Here is a 24,681-nt window from a genome sequence, read left to right on the forward strand (position 1 = left end):
ATTTTGTTTAATTGATAAAGAAGTTAGTCGAGTAAAATAAATGCATTGAAAAAGGAATTAGGGAGTCTCCGATTTTTAGGTTTAAATTTGTTTAAATTACGTATGCGAAAAATTTTCAAAACATCTTTTTTTGAACACCTTTTTTTTGGTTTCAGGATTCCCTTTAAATGTAACTTGATAAAAGATAGCCAGAGTAGCTTAAAATTACCTTTGGATGACAGATCAGTGATAGTTTGTAGATTTCTAAAAAGTTAAATTCAAAACATAAGATATATTTATATATTAAGATTTAATATCTTTCACATCCTGCCTATGAAATGTATCTACATTTCATTTTAAACTAGTTTGAAAAATAACAGTTTTTTTGCTACCTGGCCACACTACTACACGCTCACTTAACAGAGCCTCTGTCATTGAAGCCCACGGGTTGAAGTCACCGCTATCTCTCATCAATTTCCCCAACCGAGGGTAGTTTCTCTGATGGTGGTATTTTGGCACACTCGCAAGTATTTTTTAGTGAATCGAGGTGCTTCCAAATTGTTTTTATTGCCCCAACATTTCGCGTCCCCAAAAGTCGGTGGATCTCGTTCGCGTGAGGAGCTCAACGCTCCGTTAGCGGCAATTCGAAAAGATAAACTCCACGCCAAAAACGGTTCGTTCAAATCGCCGCTGCAAACGCACAAACACCTCAAACGGCCAACGCACGTAAATTACGAGTAATTAACCTGATAGTAAAATTGTTTAAACAACTGTGTGTGGCTCGTTAAAATATATTGTTTATAATCTTAATCGGAATGCTAGAAGCCGGAGGCTGCTAAAAATATTTACCGTGGGTGTTTGTGTTTTTTTGCGCACAGACCCCCCCTCATTTTTGCCGAAAGGGGCGTGGGAATTTCTGCGTGCGTGTATTGGTGTTTTGTGTATAACATGGATATTCAAGAATTTTGCACATGAATCCTTTTTACAACAAATTATAGTCTTGCCTTATTACACTTCTTAGATTCCAAATAAAGAGGTGAAAATAAAGTGAGAAAAAGTGAACAGAGCAAGGATATCGTATTAGTCATCGCTGGCAGCGACGTCGACTGCGCAGTCGGCAGCGCATCCTGGCTGCTCGCGTGTGTGTCCGTGCGTGCGTGTGTGTCTCCCTCTATTTTTGAATTTCCGCCGGTTTCTGCACAACAACAACAACTAAAGCAACAGCGGGGAGAATAAAACAACAACTTGTTTGTTTGATCCCTGAGAGAGAGCAAGGAAGGGAGCAGGATGGAGCGAAAGTTTACGCGCGGCTTGAACAAGCTCGGCTCAGCGGTGCAAATGAGAGAGAATGTCTCTCAGCTGGTGCGAGAGAGCGCGGTTTTGGTAAGTTCACAAATTCCCTTATTACACCTGCTTATTGCCATCTCGCTCACTCCCCCCTAGACTATTTTTGACTTTCAGAATTGCAGTTGTTGTTTTTCGTACATGTGTATGCTAGTGTGGGTGTGTCTCCAGTAATGCATGTCACCTTTTGTTTTGTTTACCTCCCTATTTACACACATATATATGTACATATATACGCAAGCATTATAAATAAAAGAGAAATTATATAGAATTTGTCGGAATGCAAATGTGTGTTGCTTTGTGTGTTGGCTGTGTGCGACAGAATTTCCCACTCAGAAACGCACATTTTCCTACATTGCAACACATTCACAAACATACAGCTGTGGTCAAAATGGAAATATATTTTAGACAAAATATTGTGTTTATTGACAAATGAAAAGTAAACAAAGATGCATTTCAAAATGTGTTATAAAATATGTTGGCATGCAAAAAATGTTGTGGGTTAATCCATTAGTTTAATATTTAACTTTTCCGAACAGTCGAAACTCTTGCTTTTGTGTTGCAACTATCTTTGTCTTATTCGATTTATTTAACAATTTTTTTTAAATGTATGTACATAAGTACAAACATATATTTTTTTCCGCTCACCCTTGCAGACTTGGTCATGTTTTCATTGCGTTGGCACATGTCCAAATGCTTTGAGTTTTAATAATGTTTTCTTTTCACTTAGCACACATCATCGAGATCATAACGTTTTATAAGGCAAAGTGTTTCCATCCACCCATCAGAAGTTGCATAAGAAAAGTCAACATTGGAAATGTGCTAAGGAAAGGGAAAACTCGTTCCTTATCTCATCGTAATTCTATGCATAGTTGTTGTTGGAGAAGAGAGACTCAAAAGACTCGATTTCTGTTTCCGAAGATTGTAGAAGAGAGGCATGAAGAGCGAAGAATCCGTCAAGGTCGTGAGATTCGTAAATTCCGCCGCAGCTTCTACTTTTGTTTGTTTATATTCATGCTGAACGATAATGATGTTCGCCGTAGAACGAGCACAGTGATAATTCCCTAAGGAGGCTGTAACTTACATACATAGATGAGCAGGAAATTGTAGTCTGTAAAATTTATGTTAAAGAAATGTTATATGACATAGTAATTATGGTAATAATATTCAAAAGAAAAGTTTTGGCATTGTACTTAATAACAATCCCAACTTATATACCCCATCCTGGTAGCATTCTGCTGTATGCAGTTTCTTAAATTATCGAGGTTCCTCTGTACTTTCGAACATAACTAAGACCAGCTTGAGCACTGGGTGTGACTTCAGCTTGTGGCGGCTTCGCCCACGTGTTGCGCCTCAACAGCGATATTTTCCTTCCCATTCCACCTCATGATAGTACCCACTAATTGCATTATTACGGTCCCAAACGAAAATCATATTAGGGCGCCATTAGCCGCGCTTCCAATGTCAATTAGATTGTTGGTTTGTGTGTGGTTCCCATTCTCCTACGCGGGACTCCTAATTCAATTAGTGCGTAGAGTGAGAGTCGAAGCCGAATTGATAAGCAATTGCCGACTTACAGCTGCAATCAACCGGACTGCCGACAGGCAATCAAACCATAATAAGCAACTGTCGACAGATAGATGGCTCCACGCCAATAAAGAGAAGAGTGGTTGCAGTGAGTCGTACTCCTCATTTTCCACCTGTCACGGGGTTTTGCACATCCGAAATGGCAGACTTAATAGATAAAAGTATCCCCCTTTAAAAGTATTAATTAAATATTACTAAAGTCTTGTTTTTGTAGTTCAACGGGTCAAAATAATGGAGTTCCATTTCCAAAAACATCATTCCATTACTTAACCATAAGTTACATTGAGTTTGGGTTAATTTTTATGGCTCGCTTTCGGTTCACTTATGGAATTTTGTTTATGTGTTTCCGCCTTGTTTGTTTAAATACTTGTTAACTTATTGCTGCGCACATGTGCCGCATTTTGTTATCCGATATCAGGGTAAATATGAATTGTGTGGTTTCGGTTAAAAAAGTTGGGGCGGGGGGTCTCAGAAAATTGAAATGGTCTGGATAAGCTGGAATGTCTTGACATCAGCGAATTGCGACTTTAAAGTGTATTTTGTACTTATATCAATTATATATGTTCCAGTAAGCTTTTAGTTTGCTGCGAACAGTCGAAAATAGCTTGGATATTTTATGCTTATATCCGGTTTTTGATTACAACTGAAATGCTTGCGTTCTCTAGCACAATTTTCGCACAATATGATCCTACAAAAAATCCCGGATGATTTATGAGAATGAATTAACCTTTTTTGTGTTCCATTTCGGGAATATCAAGGCACAAGTTACCTTTTTTGTCATGACCTCATCTCCAAACTGCGCTAAGCACCACTATAACAATAAACTCAAGAGGTTCCTTATAAGTCGAAGAAAACGAACCCAAATCAAAACATGCGCTATAATATTACCTTTGTTGAGATGTAGGAGAATCTTCCGTTTAAATCCATTATTAAGCTGATTAATAATTATCCATGTAATTAATGTACCCATTTTGTATAATACCATATGTTTGTTTAATAGCTAAACTTTCTGGGAACTTCCAGTTAGAGTTTTTTTTATTGCTTTTGAAAGTGCCCAAAAAGGGTAAGAGGAAAATTTTCAGTCGGAAGTGGAGTGGGTAAAGTGGTCATGGCTCAAGTGCTCGTACTTTCCTACTGACATTACCCATTACGTTTTCCAAAGGTGGGGTATGCAAAGTACTTAACTTGTTTAGTTAAACATTGTAGCCTAGGACAAAAAAAGACAAATAAACTATGCATAAAATACAGTGTTTTTTTAAGAATATTTAATTACATATTGCTCAACTATGCTTCATTATTTAAATGTTATGTGCTTTGCTTAAATGTTTAAATACTTAGACCATGTTCATTGGTGATAAATGATTTAAAACATATTCATTATATATGTATGTTCAATTCCAGGTCATGGCATATTCGTATCCGATATTTGTATATTATATATTTCGTTGTGCTTTTATTGTTAGTAGCCTGCTCTTTTTGCGCATCTCCGCTTTATTGTTTATTTTATGTACGAGTATTCCGTGATTCTATTCTGAGTGTCGGTCACCGTTTTTTTCCCATCCCCCGCCGGAAATATCGTTTCGCAACTTTTATTTTTCGTATCTTTTTGTTTGAGCTTTTCCCCGAGTTGACGTGAGTTGTCTGCGATTTAATGACCGCCACTCTGCTCCGATTCAGTTTGTTTGGCGGGCGTGCTCGCCGTATCATGGTCATCTAGCCATTCCCCCATCCGATCAACCTTTGGCTATTAATAACAGAGCTTGTAATACTGACCCAAACATTTCCCCCTCTTTTTCTGTATCATTTTAGATGCATTGCACTGGCCGCTATCAGCGTAGCCTCTCCATTGCGGTAAAAATATATATTACACTGAAAATATAGCTAGCTAATGGGAAGCCTTTCTATTGTTTTCTTTCGTTTTATAATGATTTTTATTGATTATTAAAGTTCATAATAAGTGCTAAATTAAGATTGGGTAGTACATATTTCTCCGTACATTGTTAATATCTGGAGCAATGTCAGTTCATTTATATGCGTGACTCTGCGCCGACATCAACCATAACAACAATAACAATAATCAGTGACCTCAATGTGTCCTTATTCGCTTTCCTATTTTCCGAGCCTGGTGGCGACAAACTTTTATCGATTCCTCGATCTGACCTTGACTCTCTTCTCCTGAGATTCCACCGCACTGCTTCTGCATCTGCTCGACTTTTCACACTCTCGTTATTTCTGATGGCGCTCCTTTTTCGGGCCGACTGCGTGATTAATTTGAATATGTCATGGATGTTTTAATTTGATTTTGCTTAAGAGATAAACTTTCTTTTATGCATATTTTCTCCACCGGCCAAACTAGGAAGAAGCTGCCGCGGAGCAATTAAAACAGCAATGAACGACGACGACGATGATGCTAACTTTTTATGTTTATCGGTGCGACTGTCGTGTAAATATTGACATTGAAATCGTGCCTCCGCACCAGAACCAAACCTGAACCTGAACCTGAAGCTCTATCTGTACCTGTAGCTGGTACCTGAAACCGAATACCGAACACGAACTAGTATCTCAAAAATAAAGTATCGCCATCAAACAGGTCTCAAGTGGGAATGAGTCGCATTTTCCAGTTTTCCAATCGCATCGACAGGTGCAATCAGGCAAGGCGGCAAATGCATTCTACAGATTGACTCATTGACAAACCCCATTAATTGGGAACTGCTAGGACGTGCAATAAACGAAGATTTGCGTACAATTGAGTTTGGAAGACTCATCTTTACTAAGAGCTATCGAAAGTGCCGTTAGAATTATCGACGTAGTGCCAGCTCTGACATTCAAAAAACGTATTTAATAGGTAGCTTCCTCTCAATGAGTTGGCAATTTGCTGCAGAATAAAGCATCAATTGGTGTTGCTAAACTAAATTGTTTAAATTTCTCTCTCTACTGACCGACAAAAGCAACAACCCTCCAAATGAACAAATCTATTTGAGGTGTGTGTTAAAATTTGTTTCCGTTTATTTTGTTGTTCAGTGTGGATTTATCAAGAATTTCCGAGCTTTTATTCACAGCTGAGCAAAATCAACAATTGTTTATTCGCCGAGAACTCACCCGGCTCACTGACTTCTCTCAGGCTTCATTTCAAACAAATTGATGGCATTTAATGTGCCAGATTTTTATGCACTGATAAATTGCAAACGAACACGAGTATAAACTGCGAAAACAAAGTGGCAGAAAACAGTGAATGAAGTAAAAATGTGAAAGAACCAAGAAAGGTGCCAAATGAAGTGAAGTGCTGATCATGAATCGGTTGTAAATTCGTAGGAGAAACTCTGCTCGCTGGAAGTGAAAGGTGTAAAGTATTGTCGAGATTTTCGTTGACTGCGCCGTGTAAGCTTATCAAAACACGAAAAAAGGGAACTTCGAATGCTGTCACATGGTTTTTGAAGGGTCTTTTGTCTCTGCCAATGCGGTTTCTCTTTCTACGACGAAAGTTTAAGAGGATTTTCAAATACTACTTATACCTATACTTACCTGTTAGAAGGTAATAATGATTATAAGTTGAAGTTTGTTGACCATTCGCTGGTCCGCAACCTAATTTTATTAGAGATGTAAATATTTAACGGCTTGATATTGTTGAGTTTTTTTTTTCCAGACTGGTCTGTTTAACTACGTGCTATCATAAAATAAACATGTTCATGTTAAGTTAATCTCTTTAGTATGCGATTTAGATAACAGTCATTACACTTATATTTCTTTAGATGCTGCGATACGCTTCAGTACAATGCATTATGTTGCCCAACTGCGAATTAAAAGCCATTTCTAACATTTTTCTACCCACCACATGGAATTCGATGAAATCATCGAGTAATTGGAAATATATATTTAACCACGCCCACCCACACATACACATGTACTTCAACTTCTACGCCCACTGAACACCCACACTGAAGTTCAAACATCTAGTCGTGATAAACGTTCCACTCTAGACAACTTTTTTGTTTATTTGCGACAATTATTGTTGACAATTGTTTTCGTTTCTGTTGGAGTTGGTGCCGTTGCACTTTACTCTATTGCATAATGAGCACAATTGCCGGGGAGCTCCGTTTGGTCCTCCCACTTCGCATTCAACTATTCGCCTTTCAATTCAACTTTGCTGTCTAGTTTTACTTGTTTGCAGCAAATTCATTTGCACGCCGGACCCACCCGTACTATTCCTACATGGGATCTTTCATCTTTACGGAGAAACTACATTTGCATAAGTAGAAATTGGCAAGGTCTGCGAAGAAGAAACGAATATGCATGCGAATCGTCTGTTAATGTTCAATTAGGTATTCATTTTATTCATATTTACAAGTGGGCACCACAAGGGTCCTATAAATATTTTAACTTATCATTTAGGAAGTAGTGCTTAGATAATACCATTTAAAGACAATTTTAATTATCACTTTGCTTGGTCTATTTGTGCTCAGTGTATTGTAGTTTTCCTTCAGAGAATATGCAAATAATAGATTTCCCTGTGTGCGTCGCGATGCCATTGATTCTGTCAGCAATTCCATAGCCACGGCAAATATTTTGTGCAAATGTCATTCACTTTTGGGCAGAACTGCCAAATAGGAAAACGGGTAGATGGATAGAAGGGGTGTGAGTAAGCAGTTAGCACTTGCTACAGCTGACACACTTACTAACTGCAAAATAAAACAAGGCAAAAACACACTAACTCACTTCCGTTTCGCAATCACAATGTGCGAGCTTTGTGTTTGAAGTTCTGGGCAAATATCCATCCAGCCGGAGTTTTGCGTCAGTCGGTACCACTGTATCTCATTCCCATTCTGTAAATGGGTAAAAAGGCTACTGGCATAGACAAGACAGAGATACTCATTTGACATGTCAGTAACCTTTATTTCAATCCGCATGTGTGATTTGTTCTTTGTTGTTTGCGACTTTTGTAAGCGGAGGCCTTTGTTTTTCCGCAGAATGAAAGTTGCTATTGGGCATCGTTTCTACTAATGCCCTCAAAAAGACGGCACGATCTGCTACTGCTGTTTCTACGGGTTTCAGTTAACCGAAAGTGAGTACTGGCCGTCAGTGTTTTGTCATCTTGCGGCGGATTTTCTCTTTGGGGAATGAATTGAAATGTGTGGCAACAAGATACACTTCAAACAGGCGGATTCTTTTGCATATCAAAGCAGAAAATTAAGACACACAGTTTCATTTGATTTAAACTCGCGTGCCTGAATTTATAGCCCAACTAGTAGGTCTTTAAGTTTATTAATTGGGCAGATTGCTTTTTCATGTGATAATAAAAATCGAATTAAAGCATTTGGCTGATTTAAAATGCGAAACAAATCAGCTTAATTTTTATTGGACTTTTTTAAAAGATACATATCTCACACAGTCACATAGAAAGATGTATTTGCAGAAATATGAGGAAACTTATTAAGCCCAGATGTTTAAACTATGATATTGCCAAATCATATTGAATCAACCTTTTTTGAAACCTTTACAAATTAGATACTTCTTTAGTACACTCCCACCAGCTGCGTTCCTTAGAAACTGGTTTTCCAGCTCAAGTGCTCGATTCGGCATTAAATGGCAAGCCGAAGATTATGAAATGGGTGTGTCGTGTGGCACTTCAACTTTTGGCCAAATGCGAATCTGTCGACCCCGGAGATTTGGAGATTTGTTTGGATCTCTCTGCAATTGAGCAATTTATGAGAGACACTTGAATTTAACGATGACCATTCGCCGCCGTGTAATTAACACATATTTCACACTCTCCCATTGCACTCACAATGGAAAACCGACGCGACGCGACCATAAATGTACATAATTAGTTTGCCAGATTCTCGCTGCCGTATTTTTTGTAACCGGCCTCTTGGCGTCGCAGACACATTGTACAATTGTAATTGAAAGTGCTAAGTACTTTTTAGAAAGTTGCCCCGGCCACAGATGGCAGAATCCATCAGATCTGCTCGCCGCCACCCAATTTTCCACTGAAAACTGAAAACTGCACTGAAACTGTCAACTTTCCAAGGCATCTGTAAATGCGAAGATATCGGGGCTACGACTACTGTTGTCGGCAATTAATACGTCTTCCACAAGATTCTTGCGGCAAATGTTTGTCGTTCGATTGTTTGCTCGCTTACTCCAAAAATGTGTGTGCGCTTTTCTTGGGTTTTCTTGGCTGTCCATTGCTTTTCTTTTACTTTCTTTCGGCTGCGTTCAATGGCTAATTATTCGCTGAACAACGAGACCTGACCAAGAACTGGATATTGGATGAGTTTCCTATGTGATTATTTAGCTGCCTCTTTTTCCCCCACTTTTTATAATTTGTTTTCTGCGTGGGAACTTTTTGTGTCTTTGTCTCTTGCCTTGGATTTTCCACTGGTTTTTTTTCCACATTTGCTGCACTTGCTTTTCCTGCTTTTAGGGCAATTATTTTCTTTTGCTGCCGCAGTCTTCATTTATTTCCCCCACATATTGTCCTCAAGGTTGCTTCTGGCTATTCTCGTACTTCTGCTTGAGTTGGCCAACACGAGCTGTCGACCAGTTAGGTTTTGATCTTGACAGGTTAAAACCATTATGGGTCTCGAGCTGCTTCATTAGAAAAACAAGTGTTTTTTATGTAGAGTAAGTGCTTTTATTTAGATTTTTATAAAGTTCACAGCAAGTGTTAAATTCGCTATCACAGAAAATGTTTTAATTTGGGAAAATTATAAGCCACAAAACAAATGAGTTAATTTCGTCTTCTACCTGAGCAAAAATTGTAAAGAAATGAAAGTGTTGGCGGAACTTTTTTCCATACCAATCCATGGCTTATTTAAATGGGCCTGCAACGGCGTAAGAAATCATCGCCATCTGTGGCTTATATAACTCTGATCAGCGGGCGATTAGTGCATAAATATCTTATAGTTATGCTATAGTTGTGTCGCTCTTATGATTTAAATGCCGCTTATGCAGCCGACATTTCTCTGCCACATTTCCCTCATTGTGCGGACAACAAAAAGCCATCTAATGAATGCCGCTGCCAAAGTATTTACTTTGAATTGAACGCAGCTAATGATAAGCTTCCTCATTTGTCCGGACATGTAAATTTGCCTCCGAATCGCGGACTTGGAACTGGGTGAAATTCGTTGCCCATTTTGAATAGAATATCTTGCTTGGAAAGTTCAACTTTTGCCCGCACGGGCCATAAATTAGTTAGTTGTATAACTAAATGCGAGAAATTTGTTTGGTTTAGTTTGGTTTTTTTGCTCACTTGTGTTTTCAGTTTTCATTTATTTCTTTTAGGCAACACGTTCGAGGGGCATGTCTGGAATGGGTGAGGAAAACCGCTGACTTGTCACCACCTTTATGGGTGGGCCAGTTACAGATCTGCACTTGGCTTGGACTTGGGTTTTTAATATTACTTAAACAGCAGTTCGGTGCGTTGAACCCAGCGACAGTGAAACCCACCGAAGATGACCAAAACTTATAACTCACTGGGCCGAAACCAGTTTTAAAGTTGCAAATCCGATGACTGGACAAACCTCTCCTTTAGCCAAACGACTGATAAAGACCACGTTGCCTTATAATAATTTATACATGCAATAGTATATAAATATGTTTTTTAGTTGTATTTTATCAGTAGAATTCTTCTCATGCCTTTCACGGATCAAGTTTGCTGGGGGAGCAGGAAATCCCTGCATGGGCATAAATTTATGGAATTTGTATGCCGCATTCCGCTATCGCAGAACGGATGCCAGCTGCCTTATTCCCATTGACCATACACTGCAAATAAACAAATCATAACATTTGTATACTTTTCTTGCCCCACATGCACATGTTTACATATTAATGGTATAAATGGTATTCGATATACAAAAGCCGAAAGAAATGGTAGCAGAATACTTTGTGTTCCATTTTTGCAATGTAAATAAAACGCATTTTAAAATCTAATCCAAATCCGTTGCTATCCAAACTCCCTGCACTCACACTATCTCTTCCAAAGCTTTTAAAAACTCTAAAAATTTTCGAAAAAGCCCTTGAATGGTTTTCCACGTTAGATATCCACTTACCCAGCCCCTAGAAGCATTATTCGTGCGGGTCAAAAGTTCGACAGACGCAGACACAACAAATCATATGCAATGAGTTAAGCTAAATTTAGTCACATCAATTCCGTGGCCAGAATATGCAAATCGGGAGGAGAAAAGTCTACAGTATAGACCACTTGAACGGTTTCCACTTCAAAGCGAATTCTGAATGAGCCGATCCAACTTTTCGTGACCCTTTCCCGCATTTCTCTATATATACCATACCATTTCTCTATCTATACCATATATATACCAGATATAAATGAAGGCAGCTGCCGCCTTGTTGCAATTTCAATTGATAAGCGAGGAAAATGAAGGGACACCAACTCAAGTGACATTCAAGACATGCCAGGGCCAATTGCCTTGCTTAAATCAATGAATGTCAAGCCTTGCTTAGAAGGGGGCATTGGATGATGGGGAGAGCTATGGCTGCCACTGCCACTTGCCACTTGAGGCCTGGTCAATGCTTCACTGAAATATGCATAAATCGTCACGTTTTGCCGGGCGAGGCGCCTCAAACCGCTAACTTTAAATTAAAACTGGCTGCTGGCAGAGATAATCATCAGAGATGCCGGAACCTAATAGCCAAAAAGTACCTACAAATTTGAAACTACAAATTGCGAGAAATGACTAAATTAATTAATTGCTTTCCGGAAATCTTCAGTTTTTAGTTGCTGACATTTTGTAGCTCTATGATTTGCATTTAGTTATTAGTACTTACGAATGATACTTTTAAATCCGCAATAAGTTAGATAGCTAAAACTGCCATTACTGTTCGAAAAGAAGCGCCTAATGGCTTCGGATCATGATTGCTGAGCACTGGCATGTGGTCGTTGGTGGATCTCCGAGGTCTTCACGCCCAGCTGGACCAGTTGTGCCTCATGGAATCTTTCACCGCGAATTTGCGTGTCTACTACTGCTCGACCAGCAGGGCAATGCATTTTAAAGACTTGAGCTTGGCTCACACCCCTACAAAAAAGAAAAATCATAAAACTAGCCACCGAAAATGTTTGGCCAACTTTCTCGGGCTTTTATGCTGGCCAATCGATTTGGTAATTGCGCGGCCACCTATCGCTGATGAGTTTGCCGTTTTGCGCAATGCCCATGCATAGCCGTAGGTGTACTTTTTACCTGTAGCTCTTATTATTTATTTTTTTTGAGCTGAGCTTGTCGCCGGTTAGTGGTTTTAATTACGCAAGCGGCGACGTCTGCCAATTTGCATGCGGTGCGTGCCAAGAGGCGAACTGGAAAACGGGGGGCCCCAGGAAAAGGCCCGAACCTGAGCTCACAATGGAAAATGCTTTCCCCCAAGCTCGGGCCCAAAAGTGGCTAAGTGGGCGAGTGCAATGACATTGCAGTGGAATAGGAGGTGGAAAAGGGGGTGGACTGGCCAGATACTTTTGTGGGCGTGGCTGGGTTTGAAGCATATGCGATTGGAATCAGGGCCAAAGCCAAGGTTTGCCAATAGAACTGGCTGACAGCTGATATAGATGGATTGCCTGCCAATATTTTATGGATTTCTATTGGTTTCTATAACCTTTAAAACTAAAAAGCTCGACCTTTAAATGTCTGACTTTCAAACTGCAGTGCTTTAAAATTAGCCCACCTGCAAAGATTTTATTATGACTTCTTACTGTTTTAATAACTAAACATTTGTAGTAATAACCCAACCCAAACTTGGTTCTCTCCCTAATAACCGATCCCAACCTATGACAATCCTTTGCCCGATGTCGCAGTTAACGTCGCTTAAACGTTGTTCCACATGAACTTTTCCCATGGCCTGAGTTGACCCGTGTCTTCCTGAAATAAACCAAGCCCAAGAATAAAACACACAACAAGCCCACACACCTCGGGTTTGAAGAAGACAATAAAATGACAGCATATCCGAAAGTCGCCTGAAATGGATATGCGAAAACGGAAGTGGCACTTTAACCCACTATGGACATGTCATATATGTTTGTATGTGGGGTGGGGTCACAGGTAGGGTCACACACCTTGTGGCACAGATATTATTGTATCTTCATCATCGTCTTGCAAAATCCAAGACGCAAAAACCACAAAATATCAACAATTGCCTGCGAGAAATGCAACATGCTTAAATCCTACAATGTTTAGAGTTTAGGCGAAATGAATTTGTTTATGCCAAGTGGCAGACATGGAAAATATCATTACACTAGGGGTAGTGAATAGTAGTGGCATCCGCTTTGTAATGCGGTCAAGGTCTTTTCGGTGGGGGGTAGTGGAATTAAGAGCCAACCTCACACATCACCGAGTGGCCATAAATTTATGACGTGCGTTGTATCTATAAATCTCTCGAAATCCGTCTGCATTCCGGCATCGCGGGAATGGATAACATTTGGGCATTACTTTTTTGAGGGGAGTGCTATTAATAGGGACGCTCTGCTTTTACAAGTGGCCCGCATAAATTAGCATACAAGCATTTGGAAAATGAAAACGTATACTTATCTCAATCGCTATACTTCTTGACTTATTTCAGAACAAGCCACTCGTGGTGGAGCCGATCGACTTTGAAGCCTTTATAGCCAAAAATAAAACTGTTATCCAAAATGATCCGCAGCGGGAGCTGCTCATCTATCCCACAGATGATGTCTCGGTGAGTAAAAGAATCTACTACACAATTTAGAGTTGATTACCTTTACATTTATTAATGTATGTAATGTATCCATTGTGCCCCAATAGGAGATCATCATGCCCCGCAAGCAGCGCACCAATGCCAAGTCAGTGGCGGACAGATTCGATCCTCCCAATGAGGCGATTGTGTGTCCCCTGCATGGTCCTGCCATGATAACGAACGGGAATGGACACAGTCAAGTGAGTCGCCAGGGTAGCATACAGTCGAATGGAAGCCACCACAACGGGAATGGCAATGGGCACACAAGCAGCAGCAGTAGCAGCAGTTTGAACAACTCCAATGGACATGGGCAACTCTCCAGGAAGAGTTCACAGTGCTCGAACGGCTCCTCCAGCCACAAGGATTCCTCATATGAGTCGGCCCTGTCGTCGATTACACTCAGATCAAATCTGGCCCAGCCCGAGGAGGTGGATGAGTTTGCGGATGATGGGCACGGCGAGGACTTGGTCGATGGACAGCCTCACGGATCCAGGGCGGAGTGCACCAGGTTCACAAGGCAGGCGCTCTACACGTACAGGGCAAAGAATCACTTGATTCACTACAAATACAATGCCTACGGTGGAAACTGTCACGATCTTCCCAGGTATTTATTCCAATTGATAGTTCTATATCAAACACAATTAATTGAACCGATTTATCTTAGCATATCACCTGCCGAGGAACTGGTGGAAGAGGTCTATGAAATCGATGCGGATCAGGACCGCATTGACGAGCAGATGACTCGCTCCCAGGCGGACACCATAACCAAGCAGGGATACCTCCTAAAAGGACCCGATTCTGCCTCGGATCGGATGTTTGCCAATATTGGCAATAAGTCGTTCAAGCGACGCTACTGCTATCTGCGACAGGAGATAGATGGCACATATATATTAGAACTGCACAAGGACGAGAAGCAGGGCGAAGCCAAAGCCACAATAGTAATGGACTTCTGCACAGATGTGGTTCAGGTGAGTCGTTGCATTCAGAAAGAATGTAAAGAGCCACAAATATTCATTTTTAATCCATTTCAGAATCCCAAACGTGGTCGCTTCTGCTTCGAGCTCCGCATGACGACGGGCCATAAATCCTTCACCCTGGCTGCCGAAAACGAACAGGACTTTAAGGACTGGCTGAGCAAAATCTCATCGGTTTTGGCCCAAAATCGCGCACAAGAGGAGAAGCGAAATGCTTCACTGGAACGGCAGCCATCTATCGGCTCGAATCCAAGTCCCCAGCTGCAGCCACCCGCAATGGATCCGCCAACCTTTGGCACTTTGAAGGGCTTGGATCAATCACTGCATCCCCAATTGATGAAGTATGGACGAGAAACGGATCACTCGATTGCTTTGGCGAGAAGGGAACAGCGCCGCCGGCTATTTGCCTGCTATCAGTCGCCAGTCAAGGGCAGCGGTAGCGATAATGTGGAGCAGTATCGCGAGCACTTTGGCTCACGGCTGCTGCTCACCTGCCACAACCTGCGCTTCCGGCTGCAGTGCATCCCACAGGACGAGGGCTCTGCTGGTGGAGTCGAACAGCAGGTGGAACCCTATATCACCAGCCTGGCGCTGTTCGATGCCAAGGCAAACCGAAAGTTAAGCGAGAACTTTTACTTCAATGTAAACGAGCAGTGGGCAGCCCAGCTACTACCAAATATGCCAGTACCTTCCTCTGTTGCTGGTTGTGGAGTCCCGAGAAAGTCAGCGGAGGGCGATGAAAGGAGTTCCGCTTGTCAGGCACCTCATTCCCTATTCGATGGAGTGTCTGCCGAGCTGTTGCGATCGAATCGTCAGCAGTTTCAGCAACTGCGACAATGTCTGCTTTCCGTGACAGCTCCACATGCCGATATATATTTGGTTAGTAAATAATTATTTTAATCGAAATGCCATATTGATTAAAGGTTATCTCTTACAGGTTGTGCGAATAGAGAAGATACTGCAATCAGGAATAGCCCAGGTTGCTGAACCGTATCTTAAAGCTGGCAAGGATCCAAAGCTGGGCCAAAAAGTCTATAAAGCGGCGAAGAGCTATGCTCAGCATATTGGCCATTACCGCCAGCCTTTTGCCTGGGCAGCAAGACCTCTCTTCAAGCAATACAGTCACGAATTGGATGTGGATCCCAAGAGGGAGTTCGAGTTCAGTCCCATTTATCGCCAGGAGATACCTAAGCTGAAGGATGAGGAAATTCTGAAGCTGTTGATCGATTATCGCAAACCTGAAAAACTGAGCAAACTAACAGTTATTCCTGGCAGCCTTAAGATGCAGATGCAGTTCCTGGACCAAACCACACCTTGCGGCCTAAGCAAATCACTGGCGCCTTTGTCCACATTTAGCCCATCTTCCAAGCAACCGCCCACTGTCGAAGTGGCCGAATTCCAAAGCCACAGTGAACGGGATGCACACCCCTATACGAGTTTCTGTAACCACCTCTATGTGTATCCACTGAGTTTGCAATTCGACAGCCAGAAACTGTTCTCAAGAGCCAGGAATATCACGGTCGTGGTGGAGCTACGGGATGGCGATGGGGAGTACAGCAAACCCTTAAAGGTGCAGTTTATAAAATATCCAAAGTATGATTATATATTAATATTTATTTTGATTGCAGTGCATATATGGCCGCCCTGGCCAGGATCTCTTAGTGTCCCAGATAGCCTGCCCGGTGCTGCATCACAATGTAACACCCACCTGGTACGAGGAAATCAAACTGCGTCTTCCGCTGGGACTATTTCCGGAACACCACCTGCTCTTTTCCTTCTACCACGTGTCCTGTAATCTCAGCAAGAAAAGGGATGCGCATGCGGCGTTTGAAACGCCTATTGGTTATGCCTGGTTGCCATTGCTCCAGAAGAATCGCATATGCCTGGAGGAACAACAACTTCCGGTGGCTGCCACCTTGCCTGTCGGCTATCTTTCCATCCAACCCTTGGGCTGGGGCAAAGGGGTAAGTCGTGTACGTTGTGTGCTGCGCAAAGTCGTTCATCCACTCATGAAATGTTTGTATTGTCTCTACCCAACACACTTCATACCCATACATTCCATTCCTGGCTTGCCAACTAACCTGTGCTCTTTTTCTGTGTTCTCTTTCTCCGCACTGATTTGCATGCTAACTGCACCACCAACCACCCACTTTCCACCCCACCCATGGCTGCCTACAAACCCTTCCGATTTCTCAGCAGAACTGCGGTCCGGATATCCAGTGGATCGACAACCAGAGAAATTTATATACGGTGGGATTGCGTCTGGACTCCACGGTTCTGACTGCCGATCAGCACTTGCACAACTTTTTTGGACACTGTGAAAGGCTGCTGGAGGGAGGCAAAACGGGAGCAGTGCCAGCGGAAACGGAAACCTGCAAGATCTTGAAAGCTGCCCACGCCATTGATATGAAATCCTTGATTAACTACTTACCCACGGTCCTCAACGAGCTGTTTACTCTGCTAGTTCACACGCAATCCGAAGAAATCGGTTTGAATGTAATCCGCTTGATTACAAACATCATCCATTTGATCAGTGACCAGGCGAAAAGATCTGATCTTTTGGGTGCCTACGTGAAGTACGTATTTCACGCACCCTACTACAGCCAGCAAACTGCTAGGCAAAGGACGGTACATGGAGAACTCTGCAGGCATTTGCCCTATCTACTTAATCCCAGCAATCCCGATTTCCTCATCGTCAACAAGTTTATGAGGTACTCGTCGATATTCTTCGATCTGATTATAAAAAGCATGGCTCAGCACTTGTTGGCCACCGGCAGGATTCGAATGCTGCGTAACGAGCGGTTTCCCAAGGAATATGGTGATCGTGTGGAGCAATTGATAAAGGCACTAATGCCGTACATAACCACTCGATTCGAGGACTTAAGTGAGGAAACTCATTTGCTGAATCGATCTTTGGCCAAGTTTGTGCGCCAGTGTCTGAGTTACATGGACAGAGGATTTGTTTTTCGCTTGATCCGTTGTTATATGGCAGAATTTGCGCCTGGTAATCCGCGCATACTTCACGAATACAAGTTCAACTTTCTGCAGGAGATCTGCCAGCATGAGCATTATGTGCCCCTCAATCTGCCATTTGTCTTGAATCCAAAGAACAGACCACCTGAGATGATGCAGCACTTCACGCTTTCCGAACAATTCTGTAGGCAGCATTTTCTGTCCGGACTAATACTTCAGGAATTGAAAAGCAGCCTCAATGAAGTGGGCCATGTGAGGCGACACGCGCTGGGCATTTTCAAAGATCTCCTGGCCAAACACGAGTTGGATAACCGATATCAGCAGAAGGGTCAGCTCTCACGGATTGCCCTGCTCTATGTTCCATGGTTGGGCGTTGTGATGGACAACATACATCGGATTGATGATTTGGCGGAGTCTGGAGCTTGTACGCCCAATGGGCACGTTTATGCGGACTCCGCGTCCTATACTAAGCGCTTGAGTTGTTCCAGTAGCTATGTGTTCAGCAAGGACTCTTCCACTTTTGGCTCTCTGACGTCCACGCCGCGTTCAAAGAATCGCCTGACTATGCACTGCGATCAAGCGAGTCCATACCGCACCTCGGTTCACATGAAGGAGCACAACTATCTGGCCGCTATCGCTGGACAGCCCATTAGCAATGGGATCTCTAATCTCTCACTGAACTCGAATACGGACTCGGGGGTAAGTTGTTGTCTAGTTAAATCCTGTCAAGTATTGCTAACATGCATAATTTTTTCAGCACTCTCAGGACACCACCACAATAGGAGCCTATACGAATGGGGACACAGATGTGGCCCTACGAAATGGACACAATCGCTCAGTGAGCGTTACCCATGCACAGATCCTCTCCCGCTGCGATAAGTTCAGTTCCGTCGAAAGCAAGGACCTTCTTCTGGGCTTCCTTTTCATCATCAAACACCTTTCACAAGAACAGATGGTTGCTTGGTGGCAAAACTGCAATGAATCCGAGACTCTGCAGTTCCTGTCCATTCTCGATCTCTGCCTGCTGCAGTTCCGATACGTGGGCAAGAAAAGTGTAGTGATATCTACAGAAACCCGTCAGGGACGTTTGGCCAAGGCCAACACTCTTCCAGCTAGGACTCAACCACCCACAGGCTTGGAGAACGGCAGTCAGGAACAGCAGCCATCGAGTGGAACCTTGAATCAAACGCGGGAACATCTACTAGAGGATATGGATACTCTAGCGAGAAGTCAGTTGGCTCTTTATGAATCGAATTTGGCCACCGAAGTGGGCATGATTATATTGGACTGCTTGGGGCTGTATGTTCTGCAGTTCAGACAACTCCTGGCCGATAGCTTAGTCCTGCCCAAGGTGGCCAGAGTTTACCTGAGATTCCTGCAGTTGGGTCAATCAGAACGGCTCTCCAAACACGTCTTTGCAGCACTGAGAGCTTTTATAAACAACTATGCAATGGCTCTTTTCAAAGGAAATGCCATGTTGTGCGGTCAGATGGTTTATGAGCTTCTCAAGGCCTGCGATAGTCGCCTAGTGGAGATTCGCCACGAGTCTTGTGCTGTGTTATATCTTCTCATGCGCAGTAACTTCGAATTCAGTGGCCGAAAAGCCCTAACCCGCGTACACTTGCAAGTCATTATATCAGTATCCCAGATGATTGGAAACGTAATTGGACTGAACAATGCCAGATTCCAAGAAAGCTTGTCAATCATCAATAGCTATGCGAATAGCGATAAGGCGATGAAGGGCACGGGTTTTCCCATGGAGGTCAAGGACTTAACGCGTCGAGTGCGTACCGTGCTTATGGCCACTGCCCAAATGCAGGCTCATCATATGGACCCTGAAAGATTGCTGGAACTGCAGTATTCCCTAGCCAATTCGTATGCCTCCACGCCAGAACTTCGCCACACTTGGCTGGTGACCATGGCCAGAAATCACGAGCAGAATGGAAATCTGTCGGAGGCTGCCTGCTGCCATCTCCACATTGCTGCACTGATGTGCGAATATCTCCGCTTAAGAGGAGGTTGCACTCTTAGTTGGTCATCCACTGCATTCGGCAAGATATCTACGAACATACCCCTAGATGAGCAAGGTCTCAAACTGGATGCCGGTGCCCAGGACTCCCAGTACACAGAACAAATGCTGTTGGAGCAGCTCAAGCTCTGTGCTGACTTCTTGGACCGCGCTGAGAGGTTTGAGTGCCTTGGAGAGCTCTACAAACTCATCCTGCCCATGTACGAAAGGGATCGTAGTTACCAGGAGCTGGCACACTGCTACGAACACCTCACACAAGCCTACAACAAAATAGGCGAGGTGAATCGGTCAGGAAAGAGAATGCTGGGCCGCTTTTACAGGGTTGTATTCTATGGAATGGTGAGTAATCCACACATTTCTCACCCCTTTAAATGAAACTAAACTTAATTGCATTTTTAGATGTACTTTGAGGAAGATCATGCCATCGAGTATGTGTACAAGGAGCCCAAGCTGACATCGCTCAGCGAAATCTCCGAGCGACTGGCCAAACAGTACAAGGAGAAGTTTGGAGCCGATGTAGTGAAGATGATCATGGACTCGTCACCGGTGAGTAAAGAGCATGCATTTGTGGTTGGATTGGAAAAACTAATATATTTGAAAGGCAAGCAACGAATCCATATAACGCATTTGCAAATCATTTGAAGAGATATTCGTTATAGAGCAGATCCAAATCGCTGTCGCCGCGCATCAAACTCATGCGCTACAAAGGAGTACAGGGTATTATATTAATGGAGAAATTATTAGACTTGCGAGAGGTTTACCCGCTTGACCTCGGATTGACGCATCATGGAGGCGTTTGTGCTTCTTGGCATCATTCGCTGCGAGTTGCCATTGGTTTGCTTTTGATTAGTTATGGCAATCCTACTGGCCGTAGAATTTTTTCCCGTCTTGCAACTGAAAAATGAGGAATAGAAAAATAAATTTAGAAGGCAGGATCAAATCCTGTTTCCTGCTTCCAAGGTACTTTGGTGTGATTCATAGATCACAAGGTATAACTCACATATGATTTGACTGCGGTTTTTGTACGTTTGTAACAGCTTTTCCTTGTTTTGTGACGCGACCTGCTGCAACTCTTTGCATACTGCCAGATGGCTGGTAAACACATCCTGATTTTGCTTCAATCAACCTATTCTGCTTGCCGGCTGGACTTGCCCCTGTTGGACTCGATTCCATTTGGAGCTTACGGGGGGCAGCCGATCCAGCTTGGTGGTGGCCACCAACTGCAATAGTCCGACAATGTGAAGCCGTGGGTGAGCCCTTCGCCGGCTGCATCATCGAACGGACTGCTCTGTTACTGTAGCCACTCTGCTGACCACTAGATCCTGCCCCGCGAGCCGAGCACTTGGCTTTGGCCGACTTGTACACCCGCGGAAAGGTGGCCGGCACACTAGTGGTTACCGCGGTCTTGGGCGGCGTGGTTGGTGGTAAATCCAACTGGAAGTCATCTACCATCATAGGCTCAATGTTTTGTTGTGCGTCACTAAGTTCGTTGACCACCTGCGAGCCGTCAGAGTCTTCGTATCTGAAATTATAGAAATTATGTTTAATGTGCCTTAGAATATACACATCTCTAAAAGAGTTAATGGTAATATCCGCAATATGAGACGCACCTGTAAAGCTTTCCCCTCACATATTCATTTGAAATAGACTGGTGTTGACCTCCATTCGCGGCCAGCTCACTGCCGTTGGAATGAGACTCGTCATCTCCGCTATAGGCCTTGGCCTCCACATGGGGTTTCACCTCGTTTTTCGACATGCAAACGGTGACACTGGAGGACTGTGCCGTGGGTGGAGGCACCACTGTGGAAGCTCGGCTAACGTGGATCTGATCTCGGCTGACGATCAAGCCCAGTCTGTGGCACAGCTCCTTGAAGGCGTTGTGGGAAACCAAGTCTTGGTAGAGAGTTGATTCCGAGAAGGTGAAAAATTTCTCAAAAGCCTTTATGCAATCGATTTGGTTTTCGATTTCCAGCTCCGTATAGCTGCGATTGGAGCACAGAGTGCACCTGGGGCACACGGATGCATCGCCACCGTACTCGTACTTTTCGTTCAAAAGGTCGTTGACCCGGATGAGGAATTGGGTTACTAGGACGGTCTCAGGTCTGTTGGCCAGCTTCTCCTGATCGCCCACAGCCAGCAGGAGGCACTGGCGACCGTGGTTTCCTGCAGTATTTCGATCCAAAGGCTGCAGCTTATCGTGCTGTTTGGTGTTGAAAGTCATACTAAGACCGTGTCCTCCTGGTAACAAGCCCACCGCGATCTCCTCGAGAGGCATTTGCTCATCGCCCAGTTGACTTAGTAAATCAAAGATCTGGCGCTTGGGAAAGAAACCATTTTCAACGCGATTCACGACATCGCCAACGACCTCGGGACGCTGCAATGTTGTAGTTGAGGTCGACTCCGTTTTGGTCACTGGGCTAGGAAGCTCGGATTTCTGGCGAAAAGATGGCACGAATTCCACTGCATTCGGATTTAGCGAGTATTCCCGCCTACATGGGATTGGTATCTGCATCTGTTGCATCTGCGGCATCTGGACCAATCCCAGACCCATCGCACGAGCCGGGAACTCAAAGAGCTGCTCCATAGCGGAAACAGCCAATGTACTGGGGATTGGTTACCGTATGTCCGACAATCTGATGAACTTGTGGTTTGCGCCAAAAGAAGGAACGCGAACTGTATACAAAATTTGGATACTTTTGCGGCTCTAGTGTACGGACTGTGGTAGTTGTATAAAAATAACAAACAATTTACTAGTACCTAGTAAAGTTGCTGAGCTGTTTGAACCAAATCGGTTGAAGGTGGGAAGTGGATAAGCATTCTAAAACAAACTCCATTTTTGATATGAGCCGGAGTGGCGACTTGATCTCGAAGTTACTTGTGCAGGTCCACCATGGATTGCATTCCAAAGAAAAAAAGGTCCCGTAGAAATCAACAGAATCATATATAGTTATTATTGTTAATAGACGATTTCTTAAGACTACCATAATTTAATGTTAATGCATATTTTTCAGGTTAAAGTAGACGAACTAGATGCCAAACTTGCTTACATACAGGTCACCCATGTGATTCCTTTCTTCTCCAAAGACGAACTCGACCAAAGGCTGAATGAATTCGAGCAGAATCACGATGTGGACACCTTCATGTACGAGACTCCGTTCACCAAATCGGGAGCAGCCCGTGGCAGCGTCGAAGAGCAATGGAAGCGCAAGACGGTTATAAAAAGTATGCAAACTTGTCTCTGACTTTATGTGCTCTATATAAAACTTTCAATTTTTGCAGCTCAATACTCCTTCCCATATGTTCTAAAACGTATACCGGTTAAATCGCGTGAAATCATCGAACTGAGTCCCATCGAGGTGGCCATCGATGAGATGCAATCCAAGGTTTCAGAGCTGGAGGAGATCATTCTCCCACCAGCCGATGTGAAGAAGTTGCAGCTGCGTCTGCAGGGAAGTGTGGCGGTGACAGTGAATGCTGGTCCTCTGGCCTACGCTCATGCCTTTCTCGATGCCAAGGTGGTTAACAACTTCTCAATGGATCGCGTCGGAGATCTTAAGGATGTTTTTCGGTATGCATTTATAAAAGCTTAGATTGTATGTTACGTTTTTCTTATGTTACGTTCACTTCCTTGCAGCGACTTCATTGTGGTGTGCCAGAAGGCCCTGTTCCTCAACGAGCGGATCATCAGCGCAGACCAGAAGGAGTACCATCATGTGTTGAAGGAGAACTACGAGAAGCTGTGCCAGGCGCTCAGTGAGTTGCTGGACGACGAGTCCTTCCAGCCGCTCGGCGACGATGCCGACAGCATAAACCAGCGCAATAGCATGGCTTTGTTCAATGCGATCAGTGGCGCCTCCCATAACTCAAGTACTGCTTAAGTCCAACACAAATCATAATAAGATATCAAATATCAAAATTCTGAAACTCAAGTCACCCACACGCACGGCTAACCAGAAACCAAACCGAATGTTGAATTTGAATGTATTCAAATAACACGAGCCCGATACGTAGGCGTAGAGATTGCATTATGCGTTAGCGTAACCACACGTAACCACGTAGTCGTAACATAGGCTCTCTTGGTGTTCCTTTGTTTGATGTTGTCGTTGATTTTGAAATTGTCTTGCGGCAGGTAAAGCTCGATTTTGGGCTTAGTGGTTTGCGCCTCGGCTGAGGGAATCCGCATGTGACTAACACCACAGAAACATAAACAATCTAAATCTGGTGGCTTTTAATCCGAACCGATACTAACCGTAAGCGCTTTCTGACAAAATTCGGCTAATCCAACTAAATGTTCCGTGACCCTACCCCTAGCTTTTCCATTTTGTATTAACGAGTTTGTAATTCTCCCTTTTTAGGACCGTATTTTGTTGATCAAAGTACCAGCAACAGCACCCACCACCACAGCTCCCACATAAACACACAGAACTCCACACACCATTCATAACCGATAACCGAACAATATATTACGTGTGCTAAACGACCAGTTCCATAAGTTCCAGTTAACCGATATTACATGTTAATTTGACTACATCTAAGTGACTACGTTTTAAATTCCCAATTTATTGTTGTTAGATTTTTATGTTGGACGATTCGATACTTACAATTACATCAAATATTTGTATATTTTAGCATAGCATGCATGATATCGAGTGCAGCCCGAATATAGTTTAAAACTTGTATATTATTATTATTATTATAATTTGAATTCGAGTCCTTGATTTGATTTTATAACGCTATCGGCTAATGATGCACTTAACGCAACCTGTACCAGTTACTTTATTAGATGAAATCTGCTAACTTTTGTGTCTTCTTCAAAACTCGAAATGGCTAAGGAATCGTTTGATAATTTAATTATTCCTAAACGTAAATGAAATTAATGTTAGTGTTAAACTAGAGCAATAAGTTCCCGCAAGCAACAGAACTTACCAAAGTATTCAGATAAAGGAAAAACCTATATAACAGATCTACGGATATATATTTACATACATGCATTTTCTAGTGAAATCGTATAATGAACTAAATACAAATATACGCATTAAATGTTAAATCGAAAGTCTTTCATTTATGGGTTCAATTTGTATTTATTAACAATTTTTAAAA

General features: G+C 42.9%; 2 protein-coding genes across 9 annotated transcripts; one reads left to right on the forward strand and one right to left on the reverse strand.

Moving 5' to 3' along the window:
* The first annotated feature begins 552 nt into the window (after window positions 1–552).
* LOC122611424 (dedicator of cytokinesis protein 9) lies at window positions 553–24,628 on the forward strand. Of its 8 annotated transcripts, XM_043784483.1 has the most exons (15): window positions 553–652; window positions 1,001–1,362; window positions 13,471–13,587; window positions 13,674–14,209; window positions 14,270–14,573; window positions 14,637–15,458; window positions 15,517–16,149; window positions 16,208–16,543; window positions 16,776–18,251; window positions 18,310–19,920; window positions 19,981–20,127; window positions 22,593–22,803; window positions 22,861–23,149; window positions 23,216–23,448; window positions 23,937–24,628. In XM_043784483.1, exons 2-15 carry the CDS (start codon window positions 1,267–1,269, stop codon window positions 24,023–24,025), a joined length of 6,900 nt encoding a protein of 2,299 aa, XP_043640418.1. In that variant the 5' UTR covers window positions 553–652; window positions 1,001–1,266; the 3' UTR covers window positions 24,026–24,628. The 8 variants fall into 8 exon arrangements, 6 of the variants coding, with proteins under 6 accessions (XP_043640418.1, XP_043640417.1, XP_043640421.1 ...); XR_006325514.1 differs by having other exon boundaries at window positions 563–1,362; window positions 23,216–23,710; XR_006325513.1 differs by having other exon boundaries at window positions 563–1,362; window positions 23,216–23,831; window positions 23,937–24,028.
* LOC122611425 lies at window positions 20,146–22,402 on the reverse strand. Its single transcript, XM_043784488.1, has 4 exons — window positions 21,192–22,402; window positions 20,582–21,103; window positions 20,343–20,475; window positions 20,146–20,281 (listed from the first exon to the last, which is right to left on the reverse strand). The coding sequence occupies exons 1-4, from the start codon at window positions 22,163–22,165 to the stop codon at window positions 20,216–20,218; spliced, it is 1,695 nt and encodes a 564-aa protein (XP_043640423.1). The 5' UTR covers window positions 22,166–22,402; the 3' UTR covers window positions 20,146–20,215.
* Window positions 24,629–24,681: the final 53 nt, after the last annotated feature.

Source organism: Drosophila teissieri, chromosome 2L, assembly GCF_016746235.2.
Source record: "Drosophila teissieri strain GT53w chromosome 2L, Prin_Dtei_1.1, whole genome shotgun sequence".
In the NCBI taxonomy this organism is placed as follows: Eukaryota; Metazoa; Arthropoda; class Insecta; order Diptera; family Drosophilidae; genus Drosophila; species Drosophila teissieri.

Bases quoted from the DNA above. Each gene is read 5' to 3' on its own strand.
- LOC122611424 (XM_043784483.1), top strand. From the start codon at position 1,267: ATGGAGCGAAAGTTTACGCGCGGCTTGAACAAGCTCGGCTCAGCGGTG. The intron at 19,921-19,980 runs GTGAGTAATCCA...TTGCATTTTTAG, and splicing joins GGGTTGTATTCTATGGAATG to ATGTACTTTGAGGAAGATCA. The intron at 20,128-22,592 runs GTGAGTAAAGAG...CATATTTTTCAG, and splicing joins TGATCATGGACTCGTCACCG to GTTAAAGTAGACGAACTAGA.
- LOC122611425 (XM_043784488.1), bottom strand. From the start codon at position 22,165: ATGGAGCAGCTCTTTGAGTTCCCGGCTCGTGCGATGGGTCTGGGATTG. The intron at 20,476-20,581 runs GTGAGTTATACC...CTCATTTTTCAG, and splicing joins AAACCGCAGTCAAATCATAT to TTGCAAGACGGGAAAAAATT. The intron at 20,282-20,342 runs GTAAACCTCTCG...ACTCCTTTGTAG, and splicing joins GTCAATCCGAGGTCAAGCGG to CGCATGAGTTTGATGCGCGG.